Source organism: Panicum hallii, chromosome 9 (assembly GCF_002211085.1).
Source record: "Panicum hallii strain FIL2 chromosome 9, PHallii_v3.1, whole genome shotgun sequence".
In the NCBI taxonomy this organism is placed as follows: domain Eukaryota; kingdom Viridiplantae; phylum Streptophyta; class Magnoliopsida; order Poales; family Poaceae; genus Panicum; species Panicum hallii.
This window is the reverse complement of record NC_038050.1, coordinates 14,658,476-14,680,054: the sequence shown is the minus strand read 5'-3', so window position 1 is coordinate 14,680,054 and position 21,579 is coordinate 14,658,476. Positions and strand designations below refer to the sequence as shown.

Here is a 21,579-nt window from a genome sequence, read left to right as displayed (position 1 = left end):
GCTATTCTTCATAATCAAGATGCCACGGGGCGCATATCCAAGTGGGCAGTGGAACTGGGGGCTTTGTCAATCGACTTCAAGCCACGCACTGCAATCAAGTCACAGGCTCTAGTCGACTTCATGGCTGAATGGAGGGAGAATCAAGTCCTCACTCCAATAGACAAGCCAGAGCACTGGACCATGTACTTTGATGGGTCCCTCAAGCTCGACGACGGCGGCGCTGGTGTTCTGCTTATTTCTCCACGAGGTGAACAATTGAAATATGTCCTTCAGATTCTGTGGGCGGTAACCAACAATGAAGCTGAGTATGAAGCCTTGCTTCACGGGCTTCATTTGGCGATATCACTAGGGATCAAGCGACTACTTGTATATGGCGATTCCCTTCTTTTTGTTCAACAGGTCAACAAGGAATGGGACTGCAAAATGGAGACGATGGATGCTTATGTACAGTAAGTACGCAAGTTGGAAAGCAACTTCTCCGGCTTGGAGGTTCACCATGTATTGCGGGAGCACAATGTTGGCGCGGATATCCTGTCCAAACTGGGGTCCACACGTGCTTAGGTCCCACCGGGAGTCTTCGTCCAGGAGCTCAAGAAGCCATCCATCAAGTCTTCTCCGCAGGTAACCATCGACGCGGGTCCCCAACAACCCGATCGAGAGGTTATGGTGCTAGGGGAGGACTGGCGAGAGGTTTTATCGACTTCATTCGAGATCAAATGCTACCAGCGGGAATTGACGCCAAAAGCGCGGAGGCGGCACACGTCCTGCGAAGGAGCAAGGGTTTCGTCTTGGTCGACGGCAAGCTTTATCGACGTGGCGCTCGGTCAGGAGTTCTCATGAAGTGCGTCACAAAGGAAGATGGTTACAACATACTGCGGGAGATCCACGAGGGCATCTGCGGAAACCATGTGGCTTCAAGAACGCTGGTGGGGAAAACCATACAGGATCGGTTTCTGGTGGCCCACTGCATTGACCGACGCGGAAGATCTTGTGCGCAGGTGCCAAAATTATCAATTCTTCGGCAAACAGACTCACATTCCAGCCCATAGCCTCATCACTATACCGCCATCCTGGCCTTTCGATTGTTGGAGCCTCGACATGATTGCGCCCTTCACGACGGCGCCAGGCAGTTTCACCCACGTTCTAGTGGCTATCGACAAGTTTACTAAGTGGATTGAGTACAAGCCTATAGCCAAGCTCACGCCAGATCGGGTCGTCGACTTCATCTCAGATATTTTGCATCGTTTTAGCTTCCCCAACACCATCATCACAGATTTGGGATCAAACTTCACGGCAAACCAGTTCTGGGAGTTTTGCGAGAATGCTTGCATCGAAGTTAAATATGTCCCGGTCGCACACCCAAGGGCCAATGGACAAGTCGAAAGGGCGAACGGCTTGATAATTGACGGCCTCAAGAAGAGACTTTATGATGAAAACAGCAAGAAGGGAGGCAAATGGGTGCATGAGCTGCCACATGTCGTCTGGGGGCTTCGGACTCAGCCGTCCAAAGCCACAGGACAAACACCTTTCTTCCTCGTATATGGATCTGAAGCTATTTTACCAGCCGATATCATGTGGAAGTCTCCAAGGGTCGAAATGTACAATGAAGGCGAGGCGGACGAGGCAAGGCAGTTAGAGCTCGATTCCGTGGAAGAAGCTCGCTGCACCGCTCTTGTTCAGTCAGCTCGGTACCTGCAGGGAATCCGGCGATATCATGATCGCAACGTCAAGGAGCGGTCATTCAGTGTTGGTGATTTGGTCTTGCGTCGCATTCAGGATGAATCTGGCCTCCACAAGCTCAACTCAAGGTGGGAGGGTCTGTTCGTCGTCAAGCAAGTTACAAGGCTAGGGTCTTATCAGCTACAATATCCTGAGGGTCAGGATATCCCGAACTCCTGGAACATTCAGAACCTGCGCAAATTCTACCTATAAGACGAGGCCCGGTGATAGCTGAATCCCCGGGGGCTTAGAAGATTTTTTCCTCGTATCAATTTGGAGGCTATGAGCCACAAGATTCGGGTTGTACATTCCCTCTTACGCACATGATGGCCACGGTCAAGTGCGAACACTTATATAAATCGACTTCTTGTCGTGAATGTCGCGGAGGCTACGGCCACATTCATACTCTTTTGACTTCAGTTTCTGACGGAACCCTCGGCTCCGTCTAACTCCTCTACATATCGATTTCCGCCGCGACCTTGGATGGTCGCACGTGACAGCAGTCGTATTTTTTCCAACATAATCGACCCGTTCGACTGGTTTATTCCCAGTTTGTTGGATGAGCTCGTGCAAAGAGCTGCCTCGACTACATCCTGCATGGTTGCACCCAGAGTAGTCTCGTCCCTGCCAAGAGCATGGCATACCAGCGGCGACGCCCGCATTCGCTTCCAGCAAGTCCGATCCGTCCGTCCGGGTCCTATCCAACTTGCGGAGCGCGCTCCTATAAGGAGCAACCCCGACTACGTCCAGAGTAGATACACTCGGGGCAGTTTTGTCTTAAAGTTTGGCAATTGCGCAACGATGCTCGCGTTCTTTTCTAACAGTTTTAGACCCACGAGTTCGGGTTGTGGACAACTTGTTAGATAGGTTCCTACATGGAGCTATGGCTACCTTTAGGGTCGTTGCACCCAGGGTAGTATCTACTACCTACGCCTTGTAAGCCTGGATACCAATTCAGCCTAGGCACATACACAAGTAGAGACATCAAAAGAAACCATATATACAAGGAAGTGAATACTTGTTTTCATTATCCTAATCCTGCATTACACTTTGAACTATGTGTTCTGATACAGGCTGAGCCTCTAGGAGGTATCTGTCGAATTGCTTCTCGGTGCAGTCTGCCGCCATGCCTTGAGCAAATATCTCCAGCTTCGCGCTCGGCAGGAAGGACTTCACGATTGCGAGGGCGTTGTTGACGCACGTGACAGGTGCCTCGGAAAGGATCTTCATCACTTTCTTGGGGGCCTCGCGGAGACGCTCTAGCAGGGCCCGGGGGTTTGCTTCGCCTTCTTCTGGTGGATCCACCACGTCCACCAGCTCCCGGGCGGCCCCCTTGAGGCCTTCAAGTTCTTCGCCCTTCGTCTTGATTCGCTGAAGGCCGTGGATGAACTGTTGTTCAGTGTCGCCGATCACCTTCTGCAGCCTCTCGACGTCATCTGTACGGCGATAGAGTAGGTTCTTCACGTTAGTAAGTAACTCTTCTTTACTGATTAAGACTCTCCTAAGCTCTGTGGTGGACAGCTTTTCAGAACCCAGGTTGAGTCATACAGTGCAAGTACCCGAGGGAAGCAATGGTTTACCTTGGTGCGCCTTCTTTTGCTCCCTGAGCTGCTCCTTATGTGCCTCGAGCTCCTTCTTCTGCTCCTCGAGTTGTCATTGGAGCTCGGCATTGACCTTCTCAAGATGAACGTTCTCCGTCTTCTCATCGTCAAGGCGCTTCCTCAGGGCAGCGAGTTCCTTGCGGTCGCGGGCAAGAGTCTTCAATTCTTCTGTCTACCTCCGGGAGTGGGCGATCACACTCTGCATAAACAAGGGGAAATCCAGATTAGCAACTCGATATAGCCATTGGCAGAAAGGCTCTCAGGTCTTACCATGGTAAAGTAATGCGCCTTCTTGAGGTTCTCTACATTGCCATCCGTCAGCAGCAGGTCACCTGCCGGGTCGTCGGCAACGGCAACTTGACAACCAGACCCGGCTTGCAGCAGCTCAATGGGTCTCCCGGAGGTTCCCATGACTTCTTCTGTAGTCAGCTGCTACGCACCTGCAATCACAAATGTTCTCAGCATACAGCATGCGGACTCTGGTAGCTAGCCGGGGCGGTCAGATGCCCACCTGCGCCATCCGTAGGAGCGGTGCTAGGGGTCTCGACTTGTTTCTCGCCACTAGCCCCGATCTCGACCTGTCGAAGCTCAGGCGGCGGCAGGTCGGGCAGCGTCGCGTCCGTCCCGGGGGCTGGCTCCGCGGGCGCTGACCCCTTTGGGGCCGATGCCTCGGGGGCTGACGCAGCGGCGACTGGCCCAGCACTTGATGATTCCTCCCGGGTCGGGGACCCGGGGGCTGGGGTAGTCGAAGCCGGCGTCAGCTGGAAGTCCGCGCCACTTGCAGCACTAATGAAGTCGACGTTAGTCAACACATAAGTTGAAAGATCAAATCATTTGCCGTGCAACCAGAGGCAGACTCACAGTACAGATTTCTTCTTAATGGCTCTCTTCATCCATACGGCCTGACGCGGCGTCCCAGTTGCTGGCGGCGGGGTTTCACCAGCTTGTTGCGCGGTCCCCGTCACGGCGATGGTGACGGCGGCGGCGGCCGTCGGGCTCGTCCTTTCTTCTTCAGCCTCGGTCCGGGTGGAGGACGCGGAAGGACTACAGGAGGATGTTCTAAGTACAACTCAGCATTAAGGTACCGCATTACAGCAAACCAGTAGGCTCTTACCCGGTGGTTTCGAGTTCCTACGCCTTGCGTTTGCGCACCAGTCGATGGCCTTGCGGCACCAGCGGCAAAGCGCTGGTCAACTCCACGCTTTGCTCAGAGGAGTTGTCCCGGCGTGCCTCTCCTCCGACTCCTTCCCCCGCCAACGAGCTCACGCCCTCGGTGGACTCGCTGCTGCGTTGAGCTGCAGCAAAGCGAGCCTTCTTGGCTTCAGCGGCGGCAGTGGGGAGGAGGTGGTCTGGTCGGGGGATGTCAGGTCGCGGCGGGTAGCTGCGGTACAGCTCTGTGTGCCCCTGCAGAGAGTTCTTCAGTTAAGTAATGGAGTAACAGAGGTTATCTTTAGCAAAAAAGAAGTCGAATACTCACTGGTTTGGGCGGATTTTGTGCGGAAAACAATGTGGGCACGTACGGCATGGCATCCACGTCCAGCAGCACCCGTTGAACTCGCTGGAGCACGACTTCATCTGGCAAATCCTCTGCGCACATGCGAGAAGGATCAGCGGGGCCTGTGTACTCGAATCCCAGGTGATGGTGCTGCTGGATGGGTTGGACACGGCGTTTGTAAAATGCGAACATGACGGAGGCGCCGGTCACTCCCTTCTTCTTCTGTGCCTCTATAATGTCCAGCAGCTCCTTGACCTGGTCCATCTCCCCGCCAGAGGGTTCGAGATTCCACTCTCCCCTCACTACAGGTGGTCTGTTTGACTTCGTCGGGAGGTGGGGAGCGTGTTTCTCGATGTAAAACCAATGGTTCTTCCACCCAGGAAGGTTGGAGGGGAATTTGTATGTGAGATATTTGTCGCCGGCCTGTTGACGCAGTTGGATGCCGGTGCCCCCCACAACGGAAAGATTCTTAGAGGTGGGCTATGGTTTGAGTCGGAAGAGGAAGCGGAAAAGATCCCAGTGGGGTTCGATTCCAAGAAAATCCTCGCAGTAATAGATAAAAATTGAAATGTGGCAAATAGAATTTAGGTTGAGATGATGAAGCTCAAGCCCGTAGTAATACAGAAGGCCTCGGAAGAAGGAACAAGAGGGGAGGGCCAACCCCCGTTCGGCAAAATGGAGAAATGTGACGATTTCGTCAACATTTTCCATGGGAAAAGGTTCACGATAAGAGGGGCGCCAGTTGACAAGATTCTTTTCTTGCAGCAACCCCTCAGAAACTAGGTTCTTAAGATGGTTGAGGGAGCACTTACTGTGTGTCCACTCCGCGGTCGAAGGCTACGCCTCCTTCTTCTTCCCCTCGATCTCTGCTTTCTTGGGCGCCATCTCCTATTCGCTGGCCACGAGATGCTCGGGGGCCGCGGGGAGGTTGGAAGGGGAGGATTTCTGCGGAGAGGTGGCAGGGGCGTTTGGCTTTGTTTGGGGATTTTGGCGGTTCTTGGCAAAATGCAGATTGAAAGCACAGTTTTTTCCCACTGTTGTCGCGGGTTAAATAACCAGCAGGGTGGGAAAAGTTACTGTTCTGAAGTTCCGGGAATATTCTGAAGTTGAGGGGTCATTTGGTGGACTATTTGGATTAAATTTTCGATTAATCATTTTTTCAGGGTTAATTAGCCCGAAAAAAGGGGGTTTTCGAACTAATGATCTAATTCCCATCATCTGTACCATCATTTTGGTAATTTCTCAAGTTATCATTTTTAGCCTGCATGCCACGGTTGCTGGATCCTTATCTCCAAATTTTGTGGGATTTGGATTCAAGGCTCGGGGGCTGGGGGATACGTGGCATCGACTACTTATTTTTTAAATTTCTTTGAAGGATAAGTAGGATTACAGACTAATGGGACCCTCAGCCTGATTCTCCGATTCAACCTAAGGCTCGGGGGCTACTCCATATGGAGTGCGATTTTTCAAATCGCACACCATAGCAGAAATAAAATTCGGGGCGTGAGCACCTCATAACTTCGATGCAGCCAAGCAAGTACTCGAAGAAGAACTTCAAGACGAATCTTCAAAAGAAGTCGAAGACTGCTTCGCAAGTACTCAATAAGCCTGCAGTACTCAGCTACGAAGAGCTCGGGGGTTTGTCAGACCCGGGGCCACCGGGCTGGGTACATAACCTAGTTTAAAGGGGTTTAAGAGATTAAGTACGTCTTATCTCTTATTCATCTTATTTATCTCTTATTTATTCTGTTTAAATAGGAGATAAGGCTAACCGATATAGGGAGAATCTACTCGAGACATGTTCTGGTACGATTCCTCAGCCGGTGTTGGTTAGCATCTTTGTAACCCTAGCCTCTCGGATATATAAGGGAGGACAGGAACCCCTCTCAAAACAGACGATCTCTAGGTCATTCTACACAAAAGGCAATACAAACCACCATATAGGACGTAGGGTGTTACGCATCTTGCGGCCCGAACCTGTCTAAGTTCTGTGTTCCTTGCACCTTCAAGTTCCTGAGCTCGGCGTCCCCTCACCCAAAACTTACCACGTTGGGTATATTTTTCGGTGGGCAGCCGGTTAAACACCGACGGTAGCCATGATCACGAGCTATTAACAAAATGAACGGCCATTAAGACGTACCCACGACAAAATGTCAGGACTTCCTAACAAATCATAGGGAAACCAAACATTGTGGAAAATTCGAAATGGAACAATCAGCTGGGCAAGAGCAATGCTAATTTTAGAAACAAAACATAAAACGTGGTCCGAATCATCTCTGATTTGGCGATTCTATTCATTATGCTAATTTTACACATTTTTATTGTAAGGGCCATTTGGATCCTCTCATTTCTACTTAATAAACTAGATTATTTGGCTTACAATTTAACATCCCATCACTTTCTAAAGTTTATATATAAGCCTTTCCTAAATTTATAGGATATGAGATGGAAATTGATTATATACACCACCAATCTATGTTTTTATTTCACAACTTATAGCACGTTCTTTTGACTCACTTCTCTACAGTAGAAATATAGCACATAAGCAGGGATGAAGCTAACATAAAATTGAGGTGGTGCACCCTTAGGTAACAAACAATTTTTTCTTGTGATATATGGTAAATATTAGTAAATTTACTGGTTTACCCTGGTGCATGTGTACCAGGCTACCACATAACGTGGCTTCGCCCCTGCATATAAGTATTTTTCTCGTGGCCAGCAAGAGTATACATATATTCCGTATATAATCATATTAACTTAATAGATTTGTGTCTAATTTATAATTATTAGAATGGAATTCAATTATAAGGAGACACCGTCACTTGACCAATATAGGAAATTTAGTGCCAGCAGACCAATTGAATGCCCACATAAGCAAGTACTAGCAGGTGATCAAGTGCATGAGAGACAATAATACAAGCCATGACTTACGATCCATACAGAATTTCAGACCTTTGATTTCACAACTGGCCATATTGTCTTAGAATTCCAAATACCCATGACTGTCAGTAGTAACATTTTCAATGCATTAGCCTGGAACCTTTTACTTGAATTCACTAGCCATTGTAGCGAGAAATAGCAGCAGCACTGCCTCTGCTCCTTCCGCCGAAGGCTTAGCAACTGCGCCACAGGTACTGCTTCAAAACTAGGAGTATTAGATGGGAATGAAAAAGAAAGACCCAATCAAAAGGCAGAAACATCGCCCAGTTCACGACTAGACTTGTCCAACCGCTACTTTAATATTGCAACCTCTAATGGAGACTAAGCAGCTTAGTTCAGTCTCCTGGCCCAACTAGCTAGCTCCCCGGCGCTTCTTTCTTTTTTGCAATACTCCTCAACATTCTGGAGGCGGACTTCAATGGTAGAATTGCTCCCAATCTTAGACTTCCGAAGAGTGTCCCCAGGAGATAGAACACGGCCCCTGTAGTGTAGATAATAGACACCTTCCTTAAGTGGCAGCTTTTCTTCGATTTTCTTCATGGCATCCTTTGTCATGCCAGACATTTTCACTGACATTGTTAACGTCTTCCCTTCCCAAGTCTTGATGAACAACTGGACACTCTGGTACAACATGAGGACCTCTCCGTTCTCGACATGTAGACTCTTCAGTATCTGAGTGTCCTCAAGTTCTGCATCACCGCCAGATTGAGTCTGCATGAAGGCAGGTAAACCCAACATGGTCTCAATCATCAACTTGACATCAGCAATAGTATACCAGCTTTTTACATCGAGATTCAAAGTTCTTTCACCCTCAACATTGACAGATATATGCAGCTTTTCAGTCGGACAAATCAGAACATGCAGCGTCTGACCATTGCCCAAACCAAACTGAGTATCCTCAAGCTGTCGGCCTGCGTGCATCAGGATTTGTTCATTCCGAGGAATCCCACCCTTCTGTTCGATGTCAGCGACACTTTGGGATTTCTTCACATCGAGCTTGATAGTCTTTCCAACAGAGGGTATCTTGACAGATATTTGAATCCCATCAGTTACATAGAGGTCAACAGAAGAGTTGGCCATGATGCCATAATCAGTGATCACGTTGTCATTCTTCAAGTGAATTCCAGCAAAAAAGAGCTCTTGCTGACCCTTGTCAATCCCCTCAATGGCACCAATTTTAGCCTTCACCTGATCGACCCTATCAGTGTATTCAACATCAAGCGGTACAGTTTTCATCATCTTGACATAGATCTGGACACAAGATTAACAGAAATACTAAGCAAGTAAGGAGTGGTATTTTTTTCTAAAAAGAAAAAATCATAAGCCCCAACTCTCATGTTACAAATGCATGAGAGTTCATAGGAAAGAAAACATGAAAACAAAAATGGAGGTAACACATGCTGAATAAACAAAACGGGACTAAATAAACATTTGAACACAAATAAAAGTTGTTACTTAGCAGTTTAAGACTCCCGAGGCAAGTATTGCAGTATTGCTACAATGATAAAGTAAACATGTGCTGATTGGGGCTAAAAAGCACAATATAATGTATCAAGTAAAAGCAAGAAGCAGGCCACCGAAATTAGATCAAAAAAGTATCTATCACTAGCTTCTTTTCCAAAAGATATTTTATCACTAACTTATCCTGCAAAACCAGAATTACACCACTATCGGCAGCATCTGAACTGAAAACCAGGTTCAGATAAGCATACCTAACTTGCCCTCCCCCTGATCACCATGGAAATGGAGCCCATAGAAACGCGACTTGTCAGAGGTAGTACATTTTTACAGCTTCCCTTCAAATCAATCCCCAACGGATAGAATTCATTTCTGTCTTCCGCTCTACTATAAATATTATTAAAAAAATTGAAAATGGGATAATGTTCCTCCAAAAACTTGGTAACCGTATTTGAAAGAGAAGAAAAATGCTCACTGAGCACTTCAAGACCGGAACCACACCACAAACATGCAGTCACAAACCGTACTTCAAGACTTTTCTGGAAGGGTGTTCTTGCCAGAGGCACCATCCTCTTGGAGGAAGCCGAATGGCAGAACAGAAAATTCAACACGCCGCCCCCGAATCCACAACACCACAACATAGCACCGTCTCGCAACCCACATTCTGCCGAGAAACCCGAGCACCCAGCCACACACACATACACCGAGACGGGAACCTTGAGACTGCGATAGGAAGCGCTGGGTACCAGGGCGCCGCTTACCTTGTAGCTGCTGTGGCGCTGCTGCTCCTGGCGGGAGCCCATGGAGTCGCCGCCGCCGCCGCGCTGCTCTCCACCGGGATTTGTGTCGCGGAAGGAACAGAGCTGTGCTGCGGCTTCCGCTGCTTCCGTCAACGACGGCGGGGTGCCCGATGCGGGGTGATGATGAGGTCAGCAAACGGTCCGTGTTCTCGTCGTTGGGCAATTCGATTTGAAATACAGATTTTACAGGATGGCACATACAAACAACACCCAAATTCTCTTAGTTGTGCATATTTTAGAATTTTTATGCATGCGCCGAAAGAGGATTTGTGCATTGATACCTGGTATTTTCTTTTCCTTGGTGTGTGGTAGAATATATAAAAGTGTGCACCGTAGAGAGGAGTAATGGCGAAACCTGCTGTACAAAATCTTGTCTTGATTTGCATATTTATCAAATTTTAATTGTACCCTGTCAACAACACGATTGATCCATATCAAGCGCTCGAATGAGAGCGCACGGCACAGAGGGAGAGGATCACATGCTACGATGAGAAATGACAGTGAAAAGAACAACCATAACAGAATTGCATCTTCTCCTTGGGTGGCAAACAAGCCATCGTTCCTGAGATGATACCGAGGATACAGAAGACATCCACCGGACAGACGACATAAGACCTTACCCAACCAAAAAAAAGACCTTACCCAACCAAGTCTCACAAACATTCAGTTAACCGCATACCCACCAGGCCACCAGACAGTAGACACAGGACCTTACCCAACCAAAAACCACAAGCATCCAGTTAACTTCAAAATGGTGAACCTACAGTTCTCTGTGAGGCTACGCAACTAAGTTTGCTCCTTGACCTTGCCTGAAGGAGGTTGCAACTAGCTCCCTAGGGTATCCTTTTGTTTTGCCATACTAGGATACTACATTTGAATTCCGAAGGCGGATATCAACTGTGGAATTGTTCGCGACCTTGTGCTTCTGAAGAGTATCCTCAGGACACATAACATGCCCCCCGTAGTGCAGGTAGTAGACACCTGCCATCATCATCAGCTTTGCTGCAACCTTCTCCATGACTTTGTCCGTCGTGTCACACGTCCTCATAGACATCGTTAACGTCTTCCCTTCATATGTCTTGACGAAGAACTGGATGTTCTGATGCAGCATGAGGGTGTCATTGTTCCTGATGTGCTGATTCTGCAGCGTTTCAGTGTCTTTCAGTGTTTCAGCACCGCCAGGTTGAGTTCGCATGAGTATCTGTGAGCATGCAGGTAAACCCTCAAAGGTCTCAATCATCAACTTGACATCAGCAACAGTATACCAGCTTTTGACATCTAGATTCACAGTTCTTTCACCATCAACATTGATAGATATACGCAGCTTGTCAGTTGGGCAGACCAGAACATGCAGCGTGTGGCCGTTGCTCAAACCACACTGACTCAGCAACTTGTTGTCCTCAAGCTGTTGGCACCCATACATCAGGATTTGTTCATCCAGAGGAATTCCCACCTTCTGTTCAATCTCTGACTTGACATCAGCAACACTCTGGGATTTCTTCAAATTGAGCTTGATTATCTTTCCAACTGAGGGGATACTGACAGATATTTGCATCCCATCGGTTACATAGAGGTCGACAGAAGAGTTTGTCATGATGTTGTAATCAGCAAGCCTGTTGTTGTTCTCCAAGTGATTTCCACAAAAAAAGAGCACTTGCTGGCTCTTACCAATCCCCTCTATGGCACTGATCTTAGTCTTGATCTGATCAACGGTATCAGTGGACTTCACATCAAGTGCCACCGTTTTCACCATCTTGACCTGGATCTGCAAAGAGGACAGGGGAACTACAGAATTACTAAGAAATTTTTGATCTTTCAAAAAAAATATAATGCATCAAAGTTTGCAATAAAAGAACATCAGAACAAGAATGAAGCTAGTGTATACAACATAGAAAAATAATAAAAACAAATTCAGCAGGTGCCACATGTAAACCTCAATCCCTTTTGATATTATCTATTTTGCTTCGCAGCATACAGCAATAGTTGTTACATTGTGAATATCATGATTCAGGATGCCCAAGGCAATTATCGCTAAGTATGCTGATAATGCCAAAGGGTCAAATGACTTCCAAGAACTGATCATAGTTGATCTGCACGGGATGAAGGAGCTTACAGTAAAGCACTGACTAGAGTTCCAACTCTTATCACTCATTTTTTCGAACGTACAGGACAATCGTTCATCGCTATATTAACAAGTTCAAGAGATGACTCATACAACCCACACACACGCACACCAGCACCGCACTAGATACACGAGAACTTGCCAGAAAGCAACAAGCCCTCGACTAACAGACTCAACTGACATGGGCATCATGGCGCATCATTATATTAGGAAGAAAGGAGTTCAAGGTGACACATACAGCCCGTACACGCACCCACCAGGACCACAATACTTACATGATAACTCGCCAAAAAGTAACAAGACCATGACTAACAATATCAACTTACATGGGCATCACGACCACAAGCTGCTAAGACCTTTGGCTACCAGCCTATCAGCATACATCATAGCATGGCCTCATCTCGAACATCCAAAACAAAACAAGCTGCCCACCAGTTGCAGCATCTGATGGCCTGGTTCAGATGAAAAATAATTGCCCTGACCACCACGAAATCAGGGCCCAGAAGCTTAGAAACATTACTAGAAATTACTTTTTTCCCTAAAAGTTTACTAGAAATTACTCCTATACAACTTCAGAGCCCTTTGAATCAAAGCGTGCAACATAATCATTTATTTCTTCATGTCTGCTAGTCATCTTCCACCTCTGAAACCCTTCCCAGGCCACACGTCTCTACCGCGACCACCAACACACTGCCCCACGCAACTCACCTCCCACCCTGATGTGTCATCATGGTGAGCTCCGCCACCACCAGTCCACCACTCCCTTCTTCCTCACCTCTGGTATCGATTTTTCACAATGCCAGCACCCCTGCCCTGCCCTCCTTCCTCATCTCCGGCGGGGGCTGCTGGATATGGCACCATGCTAATGCATAGAGTCATGACACCCCCACCCCTACCCTGCTCAACCGGCCTCCTCCACCTCCCGTGCCACGGCAGCCACCACCACGAGGACCAAGCATTTGAGCAAACATCGCCGGAGCTCCAAACCCCGGACCCTAATTAATCACCGAAGATTCTTGCCAGAGGTGGAGAAGGTGAGCATCCCAGCCATCTTACCCCGAAATTCGAGTGTTTTTCTTCTCTAGAACACTACATTGTTCTTTAGCTTTCTCCTAAAAGATCGCATCAAATCTTGCTAACCATAATAGTATCGTACCGAGAGCATCATCCTCACAAAACAGCTCAATGCAACACGCAAAGTCAAATCACCTCCAACACTGGTACTTCCTCGATAGAAGTATCACACCGCGATCAAGAACGTCTCGAAAAAGCACCGACCTTGATAAAGTCCTAAACCCAAAACCCCACCTCACCACCTTGGAACCGATCGATCGATTGGACCAGAGACTGGGCGCCCCTAGTCGGCCGTGACGCCCGCACCGCAGGCGCGCCCCACGAATCCGCGAGGCGCCGCCGCGGCCGCCGCGACTCGCGTTCCATTCCGCCACGAACAGACGATCTAACGGTACGCTGGGCCCGAGGTGAAGCGACGGGCGCGCGAGGAGACCGAGGGAAAGCGAGCCGAACCTTGTACCGAGGCGGCTGCTCCTGGCGCACGTCCATGGCGCCCCGCTTCATCCGCCGCCGCCTCAGTCGCTGCACAAGGTGGTGGCGTGTGCTTGTAGTTGTCGAGGACGCGGAAGTAGCGGAAGCGGAGGCGTTTCAGTTTCCATCCCCTGCCTTTCCCCTTTCCCGTTCCAACGTTCCGTTCCCACCCCTGACCACGTCCACGTGGGGAATTTTTTAAAAAAAGTTTAAAAAATTAAATTCGAAAAAGGGTGCCATTTTGAAAATTTTCGAAAAATGGGTACCTCCCGCCCGATCAACGGGCGGGAAGCGTGGGGCCGGAGACCTCCCGCCCATCCAACGGGCGGCAGGTCCAAAATTTTTTCCCAGGTCCCTCCCGAGGGTCTCTTCGCGAATAAAAAACTTTTCTTATTCGCGAAGAAGCCCTTGACGCGGCCGCGGCGGCATCCCGCCCGTCCAACGGGCGGGAGGTCCCCCGAGGGGCATCCCGCCCTCCCAACGGGCGGGAGGTTTCCGGGAAGGGCATCCGGCCCGCCCAACGTGCGGGACGTTCCTCCACCACTATATAAGCCCCCAGCTACCCCTAAATTCTCATATTATTCAGCAAAAATCAAGAAAAAAAGAAAGGGAGGAGAGGAAGAGAGGAGAGAAAGCGGCGAAGCCCTGTTCACACGTCGGTTTGGAGGTATATTCTCGTTCTAGTCGTATAATTATCAATTGTTTTTAGGAATATTTGTTAGGGTAGTTATATTTTGAATAGTTTTTAGTATTTTTAATAGCTTTTAGGAATATTTCTTAGTATAGTTATATTTTGAATACTTTTTAGTATTTTTAATAGTTTTTAGAAATATTTCTTAGCGTAGTTATATTTTGAATAGTTTTAGTATTTTCAATAGTTTTTAGAAATATTTCTTAGGGTAGTTATTTTTTGAATAGTTTTTAGTATTTTCAATAGTTTTTAGAAATATTTCTTAGGGAAGTTATATTTTGAATAGTTTTTAGTATTTTCAATAGTTTTTAGAAATATTTCTTAGGGTAGTCATATTTTGAATAGTTTTTAGTATTTTGAATAGTTTTTAGATATATTTCTTAGGGTAGTTATATTTTGAATAGTTTTTAGTATTTTCAATTGTTTGTAAGAATATTTCTTAGGTGAGTTATATTTTGAATAGTTTTTAGTATTTTGAATAGTTTTTAGATATATTTCTTAGGGTAGTTATATTTTTCATGCAGATATGGCGCAGACACCGGAGCTCCTTGACGCGAATACCGACGAACGGCACAGGTCGTACGTGGCAGCGGTGGAGGGGCAGCAGCTTCACGAGTTGCGCCCTCGTGTAGCAAAGGAGTTGTTGCACCTGGACGACCGCTGGCTTGACAGGTGATACTTTGTATTTTTTACGGAATGAATATATTGCTTGTACGATAATTGTAACCACAATGCAAAATATACAGGTTACGTGAGGCTGATTTGCTGCCACTCGCACGTATGCTTCAGGCCGGCGACGGCCAAGGCGGTGGCGCCAAGAAGCGGATGCAGCTGGACCGCTCTCTACTTGCGGCGTTGGCGGACAGGAGACGCCACGTTCCACTTGCCGTGCGGGGAGATGGCCCCCACGTTGCAGGACGTGTCGTACCTGCTTGGGCTTCCCATTGCGGGTGAAGCTGTTGGCCCGGTTGCCGTGCCACCTACCTGGAGGGCGGAGCTTCAGCAGCGGTTTGCTCCAGTGAACCCGCCATATTTTTTAGACGTAACAGACGCGCCCGGTCCCGCCAAGGGTTGGGTAATGCAATATAGGGTACGTACAATTATTTTTAATTAATTTAATTGAATCATATGTGACTACCTCTAAGCATTGAATAAATATATTTCAGGCTCAGGATCTCCACCCTCTGGCTGGGCAGTACGAGTTGTCACGCTGTCTGGACGCATATCTGTTATGCTTGTTCGGTTGGACTCTTTTCTGCAACTCTAGCGGTAATTATGTGGATAAGGTTCTCATCCAGTACGCGCGCGCAATTGCGGATGCGGAGCCGGGCCAGGTACCTTGGTGGAGCTGGGGATCGGCAGTGCTTGCTGCCACGTACCGAGGCCTTTGCCAAACCTGTTTCAAGACGGAGAGGACCGCCGTCATCACAGTCTGTCCACTTCTGCTGCAGCTATGGTCGTACGAGCGATTCACTATAGCACGCCCCCTAATCAGCGAGGAGCCTTATCGGCCCGAGATGTATGGGCTGTGGCACGAGGATAGCCCCACGATGGGTTCGCTTTGGACCGATCGACGGGTAAGCTCTTTAATTTACTGTTGTTCATCTCTGTATATGCAAAGTACCGACGCAGTTGTGTAATTTTGCAGATGAGCTGGGCACATCGGCAGGTCCGAAAAGCATACCCGCAGTTCGTGTCCGAATTTGATCGGATGCGGCCACAGGATGTCATCTGGATCCCGTACACCACTGCGGCTGTCCAGACACATGCGCCGCACAGGTTGTCCTCCCTCTGCACGCGTGACGAGGCGTACTGGCTCACAAAGGCGAACCTAGTGTTCGATATTGTCGTCGAGCCGTACTGCGTCGAGCGAGTGATGAGACAGTTCGGGCGACGACAGCACTTCCCTCTCCTACCACGAGCGTTCCAGGCCGTGCCGCACAGCGTACACGAGTAAGTTTGTGATAACTCGTTTTGTATTAATTATATAACCGTTATCATGAAATAGTATTGTCTTTCAAATATTTGCAACAGATATTCGCGCAGGGGATATCATGCTAACAAAGTCAATTGGGTTGTCAAGTTGCAGGAGTACGTAGGAGGGTGGCTAGACGCACCTGACGATGTGTGGGATGAGTCGCAGCCAAACACGGAGGCGTCTTACGGCGCATACCTCCGCTAATACCTCACTCGCACGCGTCCATACGTCACTCTTTCACGTATTGATGACGCGGAGCATCAGCACCCGCTGACCATCTCGAACACGTATCCCTTGTACCGTGATCAGGCGCAGCGTCGCGCGGTACGTCTTGTGCAACTTCAATTATTAAATCTTATTTTATAATAAATCGATAACAATATTACTCTGCTTCCCATTAATCATGCAGATCGATCTGATCAATTGCGCGGAGATCGAAGCTGCATCTCAGATAATGTTGTTTGAACGTGGAGTACGTGTACCGGACGTACAGTACAAAGAGAGCTTTCGTCGGATTCATGACAACTTGACGCGAGTGTTATGTGCACTGACGTGTCGCAGCAGAGACGACGTGGGGGCCTCCAGTTCATCTCATGCGTCCGCCCACATGTACACAGTTGGCTCGTCGACCTCTGCAGCACCGCACGCAGCGTCCAGCGGTACTGCCGCCAGTTCGAGCTGTAAGTCCTATATAATTGCTATTTCGATCAACTTTGATTTACACGACTAATTTCGTTTGTTTTTATAGTCATGCACTCGACGGCAATGGGGTCTCCTCCTGCAAGAATGGAGCCTCAGACGTTTGGCACCTATGCTTCAGGAATGTCTCTCCCGTCGGGTTCGATGCCAGCTGCTCCGTATTCTCATGGCTATTCTCAGCATGTTTGGTCGATGGGAGCTTCTGCACACGGTGGTCTATTTGGTGTGCCGGACTGGGACGACTGGGACGGCGGCTCCATCAGTTTGTCGGAGTTGGTGGGCGGTGGCGCCGGGCCTGACATCATTGGTCCCTCTCAGACGTATGACGCTCCAGCTGCACAGTCCCAGGATGACCCGTTCACGCCGGCGCCTCCTCTGCCTCGTCCTCACCGTGCTCCAGATGCACTCACGTACTCGGAGGGGCACGTACGCTGACGGCCTAGGACTAGGGGGGAGGACTAAGAGAGGGCGAGGTCCGGGACAGGCGGAGTAGATACTCCTAATTCGGTGGACTCTATATATTTAAACTGTTTTTTGTATGATACTATTTTATTTTTAATGGGTTGATGTATCGTACTGGATTCTATATTGCAAAACGTTATCGTTTAACCATCTTCATATGAGTTTTAGATACAGTAATCTTCTTCGTAAAATTGAATTAAAATTTTATATGTATACAACAGAGTATGGCAAATAAATTTTGTATTTGAAAAAAGTATAAATTTTAAATAGTTTGTAAAATAAAAATTCGAACAAAAAATAAGAAAATGGGAACCTCCCGCCCGTTGGGCGGGCTGGATGCCTCCCGCCCGACGGGCGGGCGGGATGACTCAGGGGCCTCTTCACAAATAAGAAACTTTTCTTATTCGCAAAGAGGCCCTCGGGAGGGGCCTGGGAACAATTTTCGGACCTCCCGCCCGTTGGATGGGCGGGAGGTCGCCGGCCCCATGCCTCCCGCCCGTTGATCAGGCGGGAGGCACCCATTTTTCGGAAATTTTCAAAACGGCATCCTTTTTCAAATTTAATTTTTTCAACCTTTTTTTTAAAAATCCCCACGTGGGGGGGGGGGGGGCGTTCCTGGGCTGATTCAGCGTATCCGTAGCGTGCGTGCTCTACTAGTTTCGGCCCAAATAGCAGAGCCCTGCTAATTTGTTGTTGGACCGAGCTGGGCTCAGTTACCCAAACCTGGGCTGCCGCCGGATACGCTTCTGTTGTTGCCAGGCTGAGCTCTTGCTGGGCCAGAACGGGCCAAAATCACATTCTCTTAACGAGGAAAGGAACAGCCAGGAGACGTAACTTTGGGCTCGCGACATGGTTGGTGGCCAATCCCCTTCGTCTCCGCCATCCCCATGGATGCTTGCTCCGGTTCGTACAGGTGGTTAGCGCATCAAACGACGAACGCGGGCGCGCGTGCCGCCGTGGTCCAGCGCATCCGCCAATGGCCGCCGCCGGATCCACCGCGCCGACCCACTGCCCAGGACCAGCGCGCACAGGCACGCAGTTTCCTGACCAACCTCGCCTTGCAGCCGCCGCACAACGGCGCACCGGTCGCTGTAGGTCCTCCTCCTCTGTAGCTCTGTGCCCGTGGGCCATGGGCCGATTTAACGCGCGCATGCATGTGCCGCGCGCTGCTCGCTGCCTGCGGACGACGCGCAGAGGCGGACGAAGCAAGCGAGAGCGAGACGGTGCGGGGGGCCGAGCTACCGCTCTGAAAAAGGCGGCGCGGGGCCTTCAATTCGCACGAGACGCCATTGCTCCGCTCGCCCTCTTCTTCAATGCGGGCCGGTCGGCGCCGTGCCTAATCGTTTCTGGTATCATGTGTGCGTGCTCGCTTCGGCAAAAACCATGGGCACTGGGAGCTCCCGCCAGTCGCTCGGCCCGGTGGTATGCTGGTACTGCATCAGCAGGCGGCAGCGCAGGTCAGAGGCCGGCTTGCACTTGCACGTGGCTTCCGAAAACGGGCACTGAATTGTCATCGAATTCGGGCGCACGCAGACGCAGTGGGTTGCGGGAGGAATCAATGCGAGAGCTGCAACTGCGATGTGGCGCGCAACTGTGCTGCCGCTGCCGCCCCGACGCGCAGAGCCATCGACGCTGCTGCTGGATGCAACGATCAGCGGCGTTCTCGATCGTTTTCCCTCCCAGCCAGGCGGCATTGCTAGCGCAAACAGTCGCTCTGAAAATAGTTGCACACGCCCGTCGGAGTTGAGGAAGAACGCTCTCGCCGCCCGACTGGCGGTCAGGGTCGGCCGAAGTGCCGACGCCACTTCCCCCCCATCAATTTTTGTTGCTTTCCCTCAGCAATCAAATGATCCGAAGCACAGGTGATTGGGGGGGGGGGGGGGGGGTCCATTTGTCTGCTTTCCATCGAAGCAAGCAGGCCACGATCAAAAGGTAAACGGGGAAAAAATTTGCAGGTTCAGAGAGCTTCAGCCAGCGTTAGCATCGCGCTACAGCAGCGGATTAACACGGCCACGGGTCCAGAACACATGCCACGGCGGCTCGGCACAGCGGCTGAGAATCTGAGATCCAGATCGCGCGTCCTGCTGCCGCTCGATCCAAACGAGGCTCCCCACGGATCCCTGTCGCGCGTTTACGCCACCGCGTACGGCGTACGGCGCGGCACCACCGATCATTCTCTTCGATCCAAGCTGCAGTGTTGTGTTGGCTCGTTCGAGATCTTCTGCGAATTGGAGGCGCCGGCGGTACGGTGCCACCGGCTTTCATCTGGAAACTGCAAATGTTCGTGCACGTAGCGCAACTGCGCACGGTGCAGCTACAGCAAGGTGGCACAGGATATTTTCCCTGATTACATTCGGATTAGACCCGAAACATGTGATCTGAACGGCCGGCATGCAAAAAAGGCCTGACAGCAACCGCTGCCGGTCACAAACGGGTGCGGGGCATCCGTCCGGTCGGGAACCTGTCGTTTTTCTGCAACCACATTATTCCAAACGACCAAACCTGAGGAGAGGAGCCGCGGAGAAGCGGACCAGACGCACGGTCGTTGTCGGAGAAGAGAGCAATCGCTCATCCCTCTCGCCCGGGCCGTACGCCGGCGCCGTGCACGGGAGGTCGCCGCTCCTCGTTGGGTACGGCGACATCGCACCGCGCGTCCTCTGCCGGTCGCGTCTGATTGGCGAGTGGTGACACGTGCGCGTGTGTCGTGTACGCCTGCCACACTAAAGTATTTCCAAGGTACCAGCTTTGTGTACTGGTAATCGGATGCTCCATTTAGATCACCTTATTACGAGATGTGATAAAAACAGATACTAATGTATAAAGATCATCTAAATCGAGGAAGTTGGCTTCCGAGGAACACGTAGATTGTCGCATTAGATTGCGTGGAATTTCTTTTTTCAATTTTAGGCGTCTGAAGTATAGGAGGCGTGCAGAATTAATTTCATTTTTTTAATCACAATTTCTACCAATCTTGTGGAGATCATTCTTCAGAGGAGAACCTAAAAAAAGAAAGGGAAACTTATTTGAAAATAGTCTGTATATATATGATTTCCATGTCTTGGCACACTTCAGTTTTGTTATCTTCTTTATCTGTGTATATAGTAGTTATTATGGAGCCTTATTTTAATTCGAAAATATAAGACGTTTGTGCTCGTTTTTCCCCCAGGTAATATATATGTTCTTTATTGGCCTTTGACTACCACTTTTTACTACATTTAGTAGTAAACTTTTGTGAATTTTTACTATTTACCTGTCATCCGAGAGCTGATATTATTTGTTAGTCGCCTTACTCTATTACATTACACACTTATGAGATGAAGCAACGTTTACACTATTTTCTGACCAAAAGAGTTTTTTACGCTAGTGAGTAATGACACCCTATTATATTGACCTGCAATGTATTTCCATTGACATATCAGACTGGTGGTATATATAAATAAAAATTTAGTTCGAGCCTATATTTTATTCGTTTTTGGGTATATGTTGGCAGAGTTGCATCTCCTCGCAGGTCACAACTTCAAGTTGGATCCGTAAATCGATCAAATATCTATAGTTTTAGTTGAAAATTTGAAATAGTGGAAACACAATTGCTTATTTAAACCCTACGCCCCTGCCTCTAGCTCTCTACGGATAAGAAAGCTAGCTATGAATCTCATGGAGAGTTCCATCCTGGCTCAACGAAATCTTGCAGCCAGCAGAAGTAGCCGGCTCCAAATACGTCACGTCGCCAGCGCACGTGGGCCCTTGGTAACCGAATCGTAGGAGCACGCAAGACATTCTCAAGCAAGCCTCGCCGAGTCGCTCCGGGCCGGGCATGCACGCCTGACGTGGCGACGGCGCGCCTCCGTGACGAGCCCACCGGCCGCGTCCTCCTTTTTCTCATCACGGTGTTAGTTGTATGGTGAGCCGTATTGATTGAGGAGATGCGCGTCGCTATCTATCCGCCGGACCGCCGCTCCTCGTCCCTCTCCTCCCCCTAGCTGCCTCTCCTCGTCGCTACCCGTATGAGTCGTGGTACCCCAGGCAGGCCGCGGGAGTCTATATAAACGCGCGCGCCAAAAGCCCAGCT

General features: G+C 49.3%; 2 protein-coding genes across 2 annotated transcripts; both read right to left on the bottom strand.

Annotated features, from left to right (window-relative positions):
* Positions 1 to 8,085: 8,085 nt before the first annotated feature.
* Positions 8,086 to 10,016, bottom strand: LOC112872832 (polyubiquitin-like). The gene is made up of 2 exons (XM_025935869.1): positions 9,975 to 10,016; positions 8,086 to 9,006 (listed from the first exon to the last, which is right to left on the bottom strand). The coding sequence occupies exons 1-2, from the start codon at positions 10,014 to 10,016 to the stop codon at positions 8,086 to 8,088; spliced, it is 963 nt and encodes a 320-aa protein (XP_025791654.1).
* Positions 10,017 to 10,640: 624 nt separating this feature from the next.
* On the bottom strand, positions 10,641 to 13,778 carry LOC112878144 (polyubiquitin-like). Its single transcript, XM_025942563.1, has 2 exons — positions 13,663 to 13,778; positions 10,641 to 11,778 (listed from the first exon to the last, which is right to left on the bottom strand). The coding sequence occupies exons 1-2, from the start codon at positions 13,711 to 13,713 to the stop codon at positions 10,873 to 10,875; spliced, it is 957 nt and encodes a 318-aa protein (XP_025798348.1). The 5' UTR covers positions 13,714 to 13,778; the 3' UTR covers positions 10,641 to 10,872.
* Positions 13,779 to 21,579: the final 7,801 nt, after the last annotated feature.

Coding starts and splice junctions, on each gene's coding strand:
- LOC112872832 (XM_025935869.1), bottom strand. CDS start 10,016: ATGGGCTCCCGCCAGGAGCAGCAGCGCCACAGCAGCTACAAG. Junction 9,007..9,974: donor AGCGCCACAGCAGCTACAAG/GTAAGCGGCGCC, acceptor TCTTGTGTCCAG/ATCTATGTCAAGATGATGAA.
- LOC112878144 (XM_025942563.1), bottom strand. CDS start 13,713: ATGAAGCGGGGCGCCATGGACGTGCGCCAGGAGCAGCCGCCTCGGTAC. Junction 11,779..13,662: donor AGCAGCCGCCTCGGTACAAG/GTTCGGCTCGCT, acceptor TCCTCTTTGCAG/ATCCAGGTCAAGATGGTGAA.